The sequence below is a fragment of the Diceros bicornis genome, chromosome 6 (assembly GCF_020826845.1).
Source record: "Diceros bicornis minor isolate mBicDic1 chromosome 6, mDicBic1.mat.cur, whole genome shotgun sequence".
NCBI classification, from domain to species: Eukaryota; Metazoa; Chordata; class Mammalia; order Perissodactyla; family Rhinocerotidae; genus Diceros; species Diceros bicornis.
In genome coordinates, this window is record NC_080745.1 from 94,197,667 (window position 1) to 94,210,129 (window position 12,463).

General features: G+C 57.1%; 1 protein-coding gene across 1 annotated transcript in view; it reads left to right on the forward strand.

The window, feature by feature from the left end:
* JAKMIP3 (Janus kinase and microtubule interacting protein 3) overlaps window positions 1-12,463 on the forward strand; it is a 66,839-nt gene that overhangs the window by 46,255 nt on the left and 8,121 nt on the right. Inside the window, exons 12-18 of the mRNA XM_058544310.1 lie at window positions 1,109-1,171; window positions 3,860-3,958; window positions 4,884-4,982; window positions 5,063-5,116; window positions 9,483-9,548; window positions 10,423-10,491; window positions 10,581-10,658. Of these exons, the coding sequence (XP_058400293.1) occupies window positions 1,109-1,171; window positions 3,860-3,958; window positions 4,884-4,982; window positions 5,063-5,116; window positions 9,483-9,548; window positions 10,423-10,491; window positions 10,581-10,658 (528 nt within the window). The remainder of the gene's footprint in view (window positions 1-1,108; window positions 1,172-3,859; window positions 3,959-4,883; window positions 4,983-5,062; window positions 5,117-9,482; window positions 9,549-10,422; window positions 10,492-10,580; window positions 10,659-12,463) is intronic.

Genomic DNA, 12,463 nt, shown 5'->3' on the forward strand with positions numbered 1-12,463 from the left:
AAAGCGCAAGCCCAGTGCAGACCCACAGCGGTCCTGAATGTGTTAACTGCCGGGTGGACGGCTGGACGGACAGACAAGAGAATGACCTGGAGGACTGCCTGGCCACGTCGCTGCATCCCTCACCCAAGAGCGTGAGGCCCAGAACTCAGTCTGTGGCACCTGGAGCTGTTTACCTGAAACATGCAGGATGGGCCTGCGCCCCTCCACAGCCGTGCGTCTCCCCTGGGCTGCCGTGCACTCGGGCCTGCAGGATGGCGCTCTGGAGCTGCGCTGTGAGCGTCTCCATGGACCCTGGACTGGAGAGTGAAGTTCCCCCTCTAAAGCCGCTGTCTTGTGGTCTGTGCTGGAGAAGGAGCCGTCAAGGGTGGTTGAGGGACTAGTAGGAGGAGGAAGCTGCTTCCTTCGTTGGCAGAGATGAGTCTTTCAAAATGGAAAAGATCTTCGCAGATGACTTTGCTGAGAAGGAATTTGGAAACACGTTCAGTGTCTGAGGCAACCAGCCTCTCCCTGATGCCTTGCTTTGTGACAAAATGCTGCTGGCAGAGGGAACACTAGGCCTTCAAGACAGAAGGGGGTGCACGAAGACGCTGGACTGCCACCAAGCTCTGACCTTGCGTAGGGCCAGCGGGGCGTCCACACGTGTGGCACAGCAGAGCACAAAGCCTGCCTCCGTCCATGTGTCCTGAGTGTGACATGGACAGGAGCCCCACCTTGAGTAAACTCCTCACCCCACCTGCCCGAGACCCGTTGGTCTCACTAGCTCTGTGTCAGAGTCCCCTGGACCTGTGACGTCCACACAGGACTGTGTCATCGGACACCCGGCCTGGGCTAACATGAGCCCGGGGTGCTGTCTGCATGGCGACATGTGGGGTCTGCAGAAGCAGGGCTGCCTCCACCTGCTCTGTATCCAGCTCCCTCCAAGAAAATGGGGGAAATCACAGGTTTTCATTAGCTGTGTGACATAAGCCGTCATTCGGTGGTTACTTCAGAAGCTGGGGGTTGAGTCCTTTCGTCAAACCCTCTGTTCTGCTGAATAGTGATTTAAACGCTGGCTTTACGATGTTTTCCTGCAGTGTACTTATTTCTCCATTTCAATTCCATTTTCAAGGATATGAAGTGGATTGAAGAGAAGCAAGCACTGTATCGGAGAAACCAAGAGCTCGTCGAGAAGGTAGGCCCTGAGCCTGTCGGAGCGTTGGGCTGCTTCCCCGAGAAAAGCAGGAGTTCCTCTGCGCTCACGGAAGTGTGCAGATCCCCACAGTGCTGGACAGGGTGGACTCGGGCAGAGGTTCCCCGATGGCCCCTCTCCGGGCCTTCTGTGGTCCTCGCTCCTGTGGGGGTGCCCCTCTCTGCCTCCTGGAGACAAGGCGGCCCTGGGGCCAGGCGAGCCCTGTGTCTATAGCAGCTCCCCAGTCCACGTTTGGTTGTGCTGCTGGGTGCTGTGGTTGGTCATGGTTAGAAAAACTTTGTGCAAGAGTTGCCCTTTTGAAACTACTGGAATAGTACCAACCGGAAACTTCGTTGGGCCAGGGAACTCTCCTCCTAACGGTGTTCGTTTTAAAGCCAGCGGGTCCGCAGGGAGGAGCACCTGTGAGAGTCCACAGGAGCCTGGGCTCTAGTTTCTATCACCACGCAGCAACAGTGAGTGCGTGTCTGACTTGACCACAGCTTCCTCTGGCAGTGGCCCCGTGGGCTCTGGCCTCTGGATAACAGGAGGTCCCAAAATGCTCTCGTCCCTGTCACCCCACCCCCAGGCTGGGCTCTGTTGGCAGGAAGGTTTTATCCGACATAAGGTGGGTCAGAAAACACAGTACTCAGCTGGGCTGTTCTCCTGCCTGGAGCCACCAGGCCTTCCCTTTTCCTGAGAGGTGAGTCGTCCCTTCTAGGGCATCTCCTTCCACGTCACGACCCCCCAGTCCAGCCGGATCTCTGGGCTAGGTAGAAGGAGGGGCTCGCAGCACTGAGGGCCGCAGACTGTGGACGGTTGGTCACATCAGGTCTGGGCAGTTCAGGACAAGCCTGTGTGGGAGCCCTGCCTGGAGCAGGTCACATGGAATGAGGCAGGAGGTGGCGGTGGCTCCGTGTCCAGAGGCAGAGAAGCCCCCGGGGCCTCACAGCTCACTCGGCGGCCAGTCATCACGGTGCATGGTAAGGGTGCTCCTCGCCACCCTTCCCGCCATCAGCTGGGCTTGTCCGCTGGCAGAAGAGGCAGCGCCTTCCGTGGCAGGCACAGCCCCTCCGGAGGAGAGCCAGGCTAGCTGCGAGCTCACAAGCCTGAGGCCCACCATCATGACAGCGCATCACACAGACCAGCAGCCTCCAAACCAAGCCCACAGGCCAAAGGCCAGTCATGCCCCACCCGAAGCCGTGAGTCCCACACCGGGCTGTGCCCTGGGTGCCGTTCACATGTGAATGGTGAGCGACACCTACATGCTTCCTGTGGATCCTGCACACATATCGTGAATCAGGACAGCTCTTTCTGTGCCCACTTGCACACGTAAACACTCGTGTGCACATGAACGCTGGGTGTACATATAAATGCTCTCATGCACTCTTACATGCACTCACGCACATGTGAATGCTCATGTGCACACAAATGCTTGTGTGCACACATAAATGTTCACATGCACACTTAAAAGCTTGTGTGTACTAAATGCTTTTGCACACACTTCAACACTCCTGCAGACACATAAATACTTGCATGTACGCTTAAACACATGCACACTTCAATGTTCACTAGCACACATGAACACTTGTGTGTACACATCAACACTGGTGTGCAGGCTTATGCTCTCGTGAGCATACTTGAACACTTGGCATGCACACTTAAATGCTTACCTGTGCATGTGACACTCATGTACACACAAACACTCATGTGCACATATAAACACTCGTGTGCACACTTTAGCACTGGTGAGCATGCATAATGGTTTGCTTGTACACTTAAACATGTACACACACATTCGTGAGCACACATGAACACTTGTGTGCATGCTGAAATGCTCATGTGCACATAAACACTCATGTGCACAGTTAAATGCTCGTGTGCACACTTAAAGCCTGTGCTTTTCTCTGGCTATGATGGGCACAGGGTCACATTTGTGGCCCTTGTTGCCTCCCTGTGGCCCCAGCTGTGCAGTGTGACACATGGCACAGGGAAAGATCCAGCTCCCGACTGCGTCAGCTCACTCAGGAAACGCTGATGCTCCTGGATCCTTCTGGACCCGTCCCCTGAGCATCAGAGCAGGCCCATCAGCCCCCCAAGTTCAGCCCATGGTGGACACCCTCCTGGTGCAATTCCCTGTCCTCACAAGACCATTGAGGACACACGCCACAAGCAGCATCGAGCTTACTCGTAGAAGGTGTGGGCCTCACACATTGGCTTCACTTGCTAAACCCAATATTTCAACAGTCCCTAATTAGTGAAGCTAGTTCTGGAGGGTGGCAGGCAGCCATGGCACATGGCCCCTCCATCAGACAACAGTGTTCTCCAGGCTCTGGGCCAGCCATGGGGAGGTGGGGGCCGAAAGGGACATCTTACTGCCTCTGTCCTTGGTAGGCGCCTTCTCTTCACCATCTCTGCTCAGGCAGATGGGCTGGGCTCAGGGCTGCTTCTCCAGCTCCAGAGCTCCCCACTGCTGTGCCCGGCCCTGCGTCCTCCCACCCTGGGTTAGCCGAGGGGTGGAAACTCACCCAGTCTCACTAGGATGGACTCACGTGGACTCAGGCTGGAGTGAGGGCTCTGGGCTGTGTGCCCAGTGCCAGTCGGCCGTCCCCATGGACATCCGGCAGCAGTTGGAAAAGCCAGAGGGTTGACCTCATGTGACCTCCAGGATCTCTTCCATCTCTTATTTTACAGATTAAGCAAATGGAGACGGAAGAGGCTCGGCTAAAACACGAGGTCCAGGATGCAAAAGACCAAAACGAGCTGCTGGAATTCCGGATCCTGGAGCTGGAGGTGTGCCGCGGGCATGGGTGCCGGGCGTTGGGGGGGACCTGAGTGTCGTCACCCTGTAAGCCGGTGTGATTGAGGGCTGTGAGTCGGGCCTCCGTCACTGCCATCAGGGAGGAAAACAAAAGCAAGAACAAAACCAAGTGGTCAAAAACACGAGTGTCTGCACACAGCGCCGGGGCCTCCCTCTCAGACCCCGTGACCCTCCGGGCACCCGGGGACAGGAGGTCATGACCTTCACTGGCGAGAATGACCACCCTCTCATACAACCCCGGCCCCAGCCTGCTTGGTGTTTTAATGCACCAGCATTTCCGCCTGTCTTGGTCCCCACACACCTGAGGTGTCGGGAATGGGGTCCCACTTCCCTGCTGAGGAAGCAGGTTAGGTCCAGAGGGAGCCGCCCCTCGGGATTCTCCCCTCCACCCCTCTGAGGTGGCAGGAAGGCTGCGTGGCCGCTCTGTGTGCACGAGTGCATCTGTGTGTGTGCTCGCGTGCGTGTGTGTGATGGCCCCCTGTGGCCTCCAGGGCTCCTGCACATGGTCCTGGATGAGGATGGTGGCAGCACCACCAGCCACTGTCCTCAAGGGCTCGCTCTGGTCAGGACTGTGGGGGACACTGCTCCTCCAGCCTCCCGACGGCCCTCTGGAATTCATGATGGACAGCTCTGGGGTCCCAAGGGCCTGTCTGTGCTGGGGGCTCCCCGCTCCTGGCAGCATCTGCCCGGGGCCGTCTTCTTGGGCAAGTCCAGCGAGGCTGCTGCTGCTGCGGCCAGGGCTTCGCTTTCACAAACTCCGTGTTGACCATGTTTGGTGGCCTTTGTGTCCTCACCGTGTTCCTTGGGTGGGCTCCCAGCACAGCCCTCTGCGGGGGGAGACGGGGAGATGGGGAGGGAACGGCCCGCCCATGCCCAGCCTTCCACTCTCTGTCTTAGGAGAGGGAGAGGAAGTCGCCCGCCATCAACTTCCACCACACGCCCTTCGTGGACGGCAAGAGCCCGCTCCAGGCGTACTGTGAGGCGGAAGGCGTGACGGTAAAGCCCCTGCCCCGACTCCGCCCACGCTGGCCCCTGCCCGGCTGGCACTCACCTGTCCCTTGTCTCTTTGCCTCTAGGACATCCTGGTCACAGAGCTGATGAAGAAGCTCGACATCCTGGGGGATAACGCCGTAAGTGTATGTTGCTCTCCTGACTTGTGCATGCCTCCCCATGCGACCACCCCGAAGCCCCAGCCCCTCCAAGGTCCAGGGCCTCGTGAGTCCCACTGCAGTCCTGCTGCAGGCTGCCCTGCCCATGCTGGCATCCTCCCCTCGGCCAGAGCCACTCAGGAGGGGCCCAGCATTTGGGAGAGACTCCATTCCTTCCTCCCGTTGTTCCTGCGCCTGTCCAGGTGGCGACCAGCCCCTGGAAGCACGGGGGTTCGGGGCCTCTGCTCTGCTGGGATGGGAAAGCCTCTGCTGTGCGCACCCCCATTCCTCCAGCAGAGACACTTCTGGCCTCATGTTGCCAGTTTCTGGAACCCCTCCCAGTCTTTAGGCTCTTCCACACCCTCGGTGGGGATGGGGGCTGCGGCTCCTTGGAGTGCCTGAGACATTCCAGACTCTTAGGGGTTCCCACTCCCTTGGTTTAGGAGGAGGGGCAGAGCCCATAAATAATCCCCAAATCTTAGTTAGGGCGGAGTTCCAATTTCTACAGCTAACTCCTTGAAAGAATGCTAATTACTGAGTGGGCAAAGTGACTGACCCCTTCATCCCACCCTCCATCCTCTGTGTATCCATCCTCCATCCACCCATCTACCTTCCATCCATCCATCCATCTCTATCCTCCATCCTCCATCCATCCATCCATCCTCTATCCTCCAACCTCCATCCATCCATCCATCCTCCATCCTCCATCCTCCATCCATCCATCCATCCATCCATCCTCTATCCATCCATCCTCCATCCTCCATCCTCTGTCCATCCACCATCCATCCATCCTCCCTCCACCCTCCATCCATCATCCTGCACTTGTTGAACCCTCATCCAACAGAGGGCTCAACTGCTCTGGAAGGCAGCCCCACTCCACACCCTAGCACTTTTTTCTCTCAAGGTATACTAACAAATACACAGTCTACAGCTGGTCCTAAGGCACCCTGGGCTCGCCATCCTGGTCACTGCTCTCGAGAAAGAGCCAGGCACTTAGTCAAATTAGTGCACTTTGTGCAGTAGAGAGAGAGAAAAAAGAAACATGTGCATGCAAACACACACACACATTCTCACTAACACATAGGCTCTGGCTCACACATATGTTCTCATACGTTTTCACTCAAACACACATTCTCACTCACACGTGTTCCCAGTAACACACACATTCTTACATTTACACACATTCTCACTCACACATGTTCCCACTCACACACCCATTCTCACACTTACGTTCTCACTCACACATGTTGCCACTCACACACACATTCTTACTCTCACACAAGTTCTCACTCACACATATTCTCACTCACACATGTACATTCTAACACACGTTCTCATTCACTCACACACATTCTCACACACATTCTCACTCGCTCACACACGTACATTCTCACACATGTTCTCACTCACACAATACATTCTCACACACACGTTCTCACTTGCTCACACACGTTCTCACTCACACAATACATTCTCTCACACACGTTCTCACTCACACACATTCTCACACACAGTCTCACACAGATGTTCTCACTCACGATCTCACACAATCTCACTCACTCACACACACATTTTCACTCTCACACACGTTCTCACACAGACTCTCACTCACACATGTTCTCACACACAGTCTCACTCACACACACGTTCTCACTCTCACACACTCATTCACATGTTCTCACACACGTTCTCACACACGCTCTCACTCACACACACGTTCTCACTCACACATGTTCTCACACACACTCTTACACATGTTCTCATTCACACATGTTCTCACTCACACACATGTTCTCACACACATTCTCAGTCATTCACACATATGTTCTCACTCACACACACGTTCTCATTCACACACACACACCCCAAAACCCAGGCGCTCCTGCACATTTTTGGAGCCAGCTGTTCTTCCTGGCAGCTGCGGGGTGATCAGGGCCTGTGTTGACAGGAGCCCTCTTGCCTGCCCTCCACTTGGGAAGCCATGAGGAGCAGGAGCAGGGTGAAGCCCCCAGCAGGGGGGCTCTCCTGGCTGTATCTGCCCCTCACTCAGACCTGTGCTCCGTCTCAGCTGCAGATAGCAAAGGCACTAGCCCACAGCAGGGACGGCTGTTGTCAAGTATGCTCTGGGGTCCAGCCCTGGGTATCAGCCCCCATCACGGGCTCCTGGGAACCATATTGGTTAGCCTTCTGATTCACAGTTGGAGAAACTGAGGCCCCAGAGGTCACCCACCCAGGGTCATGAGCTGATGTAGTGGCAGAGCCATGATGAGCCCAGCTCTGCCCAGTCCTATTCTGGGCTCCTCCCCAGCCCTGTAGTTGCCCACCCAAGAGCACCAGTGAGCTGACTGCCATGAGCCATCACGCAGCCCCAGAGCACAGGGACAGAGGCAGTTGGGGACTGGAGGACACACAACTGGGTTTTACACTCAAGAGATCCTTGGCAGTTCCTGCTGATGGGCCAAGGGGGCGTCCCTTCGGTTCTGACTGTGTGGTCATATGGGCACACTTCAGGCAGGTGACAGGGACAGCCTGGCCCCCGTCACCTTACATCCAGGATGTGCTAGTGCTGTGGCCACTGTCCCCAGACCACCCCAGAGAAAGCTGCGGCCTCCAAACTGGCCACGTGGGTACCTGAACCCCAGCCCTTGGCTTCCTCAGGAGTCGGGGCCTCGGAGTGGAGCAGGAAGGCTAGCGGGAGAAGAATGGAGGCCCGTCCTCCCTGGTGGGCAATGTGCTCACCGCTGCTGCACTGGGGCTGCAGAGAGGACAGGTCACCTGGGGAAGGAAGAGCAGGGGCTGTGGGATGGAGCAGATGGCACTTTGCCAAGGCTGGGGCATCAGGACGTGGTCAACTCCAGGAGGGGAAGAGGAGCCGGGCCAGGCTGCTCACCAAGTAGGACGTCGCAGGTCCTTCAGCCTGGCCTAACCACGTCCAGGTAGATTCCTCAGTCATGCTGAAGCCGCTTGCTCAGCCTCCTGACTCACCAACCTGCCCTTCAGGCCCAGCCCTGCCCTGGGAAGGGGAAGTGGCATGGGCAGCCTGGCTGGGTTCCCCGGGGCAGGAGGGATGAGGGGCACTTGGCCCCAGCCCCAGCACCACACCAATTGGGGGTGCAGCGTGCCCCAAGAGCAGATTCTGGCTCTGTGCCTACAGCAGTTGGTCATTAGCCCCCAGCCTGTGCTGTCTGCGAGGGGTGGGGGATGACGAGAGACACTGAATCAGGGCAGCTCTAAGGTGTGGAGCGAGGCCACCCTCCAACACAGTGATCCCGGCAGGCTCCTGGCTGCTCCAGCTTCTGCTCCCCATGCCCTCCCACTCCCCCTCCTGGCTGTCCCACAAGGTGGGGCCCAGCAGTGGGGACGGCCCAGCTCCCACCCTGGTGCTGATGCAGGTTGCAGTCGGAATCTGAGTGGGTGAAGTGCCCACATACTCCAAGGATGCTCATTTGGCCCCAAAGCCAGACCCACCCTGCCTAGAAAGACCACCCAGGTGGGCCCCTTGGCATGCGGCATGAAAAAAACATGCAGAAAAAAGGCAAAACCACCAGGGATGGGAACTATTTCAAGCCATGAATATTTGATCTTCACTCTACATTCATAAGTGGTGTTTCAATAATTCACAGTTGCATATGCAGAGAGCTGGCTTTAAACAAAGATGGAGACAAAGACAGAGAGTGGGGACATATTTATCACTGCCTGCCTGCTTGTTACATGGCTATCAGCAGTGAGAGGACAAGAGGGGACAAAATAGAGAGTGCACCCCGAGTGAACGAGGTCAAGAGTAGAGGGTGTCAAAGGCTCGGGATGGAGTTTTAGTAAAATTGACCTTTAGCTGTGACCCCAGGTCCCCTATGCCTGTCCCATCGGCCCCATACCTAGCACCCATCTTTCAGCCCCGCCCAGCACCCGTCATTCAGCCCTACCACCAAGCACCCGTCATTCAACCCCACCACCAGGCACCTGTCACTCAGCCCCACCACCCGGCACCTGTCACTCAGCCCCACCACCAGGCACCCGTCATTCAGCCCCACCACCAGGCACCCGTCATTGAACCCCACCACCAGGCACCTGTCACTCAGCCCCACCACCCGGCACCCGTCACTCAGCCCCACCACCAGGCACCCGTCACTCAGCCCCACCACCAAGCACCCGTCACTCAGCCCCACCACCCGGCACCCGTCACTCAGCCCCACCGCCAGGCACCCGTCATTCGGCCCCACCCAGAACCCATCATTCAGCCCCACCACCAAGCACCTGTCATTCAGCTCCACCACCCAGCACCCATCATTCAGCCTGGCCGGCTGAAGCGCTGCCCCTGACTATATGTGTATTCTGCTTTTGGGTGCAGAATCTGACCAATGAGGAGCAAGTGGTCGTCATACAAGCCAGGACAGTCCTGACCTTGGCCGAAAAGGTAACAGCAACTGTGTGGACACTCTCGGGAGAGCGTCCGGCTCCTTGCATGTCTCCCTTTCTGTGCTCAGCTCAGAGAAGATGTTCTCCCTGGGAAGAGGGGCCATGGAGAGCAAGGGGTCCACTAATCCTGTCTGCCTTGGGAGGTCTGGTACAGGCACAGGTCAGATAGAACCCACCACACGTGTTTGCAAATGACAGATTCAGCCAGAACTTGCCCCAAGACCAACTCTGGCTCAGTTTACCCCCAAAGACCAGGAGATATGATGGGTCTGTATAACTGTCAGTGTTCTGTTTGACCTGTCAGGACCCTTCTCTGGGGGCCGCCCAGCCCACCTGGGCTCCCCACCCCCTAGCTTCCCTCCTCCCAGGGCTTCCAGGATGCTCCTGGTCCCACCCCCATAGCCAGAGCCTGCCCAGCAGGCCGGCTGTCAGCACTCCCTCCTGTGGGCCTCCAGCAGGAAGTGGAAGGGGTATCCAGTGAATGGGGGCTAGGGGGACGGGACTGCGAGAGAACAGGCTGCCCCTCCCTACGTCTCCTGGAAGAGCTCTCAGGTGCATCTACCCCCACTTCCCCCCAGCTAGTGACCCTCCTCTCCCTGGGGAAGGGTGGGGTAGAGACTTCCTGGACACCAGGCAGGGGTTTGGGGTGGAGCCTGGACCTGGCACACGGAGCTCACGCCAGCCCAGCCCCGACTCCCGGCGAGGGCTGAGCTTTCCCCTCCTGGAGGAAGAGTGGGAAGGGCAGAGAGGGCCAGGCCTCCCTCCTTCCTCTCCCAGGCTGTCTCCGTGGAGCCGGGGGAGGTGGGGTGGCTCAGGTGCCTGTGTGGCGACCTGAGAGGTCACGGTCACCTGTCCTTTGTGTTTGTGTCCAGTGGCTCCAGCAGATCGAAGAGACGGAGTCAGCTCTGCAGCGGAAGATGGTCGATCTGGAGAGTGAGAAGGTCGGTGGACATCTCGCCACGTGGCCCTGCGTTATGGGGTCACCAGGTCCGACACCCGAGGCTGAGACGTGGGTCCTCTTGTGTTTCAGGAGCTGTTCAGTAAACAGAAAGGCTACCTGGATGAGGAGCTGGACTACAGAAAGCAGGCCCTGGACCAAGCTCACAAGGTAAGAGAAACGTGACTGCTGGAACCCCCGGGGGGGCAGGATTTGGGGTAGAAATAGGGAAAGTTGTTCACATGTCCAGTGCTGTGTCATGGGGGCTCAGACCCCTGCCCAGGAAGATCCTGGGCCCAGTGTGACCAGCGTGGGGTCACTCTCTGCATTTCTCCTTCTGGAGACCCCCTGCTCAGTGGGCTCTGAGGAGGCTTTCCTGCCCAGTCAGCAGACCCTTCGCCCCAGGAATGCAGGCACACGAGCAGAGCTCAAAAGGACATTTGAAGTGAGTTGAGAAAATAGAATTCATTGAAAACTATGCATGTACGAATTAAGTGAACACAGTTGAATGTTTGTAAGTAACATCATTCGTCTGGGGACCCCTGCTTTTGTTCATCGACCACCCGAGAAATGCAAGTCGTGCCTGTCCTCTGCACATCTGCTTCCCCGCGGGGCAGTGTCTGCCACTGGTAAACCTAAGGGGGTGTCCCCATGTGGGGTGAACACCGAGATCTGAGGGATCTGTAGACACTTTGTCTCTGAGAGTCAGTCCTCACAGAGGTTGGTTTGAGAACAGGAAAAGAAACTTCACTTGAACTTCAGGCAGCCTTCCTGTGTCAAGGTGGTGACCCCGTATCAAGTGCTGCATCATAGCTCCTCAACGAGCACAGCAGAGGCACACGCCGAGGCTTCCTGGAGGAGCGCGTCCCGCACTGCCTTTCTGGCCATCAGTTACACCTGTAAATTAATGCCCCCTTGAGAATGGTCCTTCCTGGCTGGGTGTGCCTTTGTCTCCTAGACTGAATCCTTAAAGTCAGAGCACATCATGGCACTAGTTCAGGAAAAGCTGTCTTGCGGCCCGCGTGAGGCGGCCGGAGGATTAGCTAAAAGTAGGCGTGGAGTCTGAAACTTACCCCACCGCCAGCTGGGCGGCCTGACCCAGTGACTCAGACACTTGTGGTCAATAGAGGTATTAATTCCTGCCTCCTGGAGTTGTTGGGAAAATAAGATTGCTGTGTGGAGAGTGGGTCACAGCAGCTTATTCAGGATAGCTATTGCTGCCAGGCTTAGAAGCTGACAGTTTAATGTTTCTGTTGTGCCCATCAGGGCCCTGGTGAGGCAGGGGGTGCCGGGGGGCTCTGCCTGAGCTTAGGGTGGGCTTCCTGAGGGTCAGGGAGTGTGCCCTCTGCTGGGTGATGATGGTGATGATGGCCCGCTGACTGGCCAGTCATTGTGTGCTGCCTGCGGGAACAGCCACAGAGGAGGTGGCAGAAGGAGGTGGCCTCAGAGAGAGCCAAACCGGCACTGATGGGCCTTCTCAGAAATATGTGCTAAGGCCCGTGTTTCCAGTCAACTCAGGTGCCAGGTGCTCACAGTATATGGGGGCAGCCAGGCAGCTCTGAGCCACCCACACTGACGCTGTCTGTGCTCTGGTCCTGAGTCCTGGACACCCCCAGGAAGGGCACAGCTCACCTCTAGGACCCAGGCATTACTCAGAAGACAGCCTCACAAACGGGAATTTATTATATGACACCTGTGCAGAAAACATGGGTCACTGAGATGATGTCAGAGAGACGGCTTTATAACAAACACACACACACACACACACACACACACCCGCATACCATAGAAATGCTAAAGAAAACATTGCCCTAGGGGAGCAGGGAGGGGATGGGGGGGTGAGGACCCCTCCCTGGGCGATGACTGTGGGGGGTCCTCCCTGGGAGATGACTGTGGGGGGTCCTCCCTGGGCAATGACTGTGAAGGGGTCCTCCCTGGGTGATGACTGTGGGGGCCCTTCTGCCCATTCCCGCAGG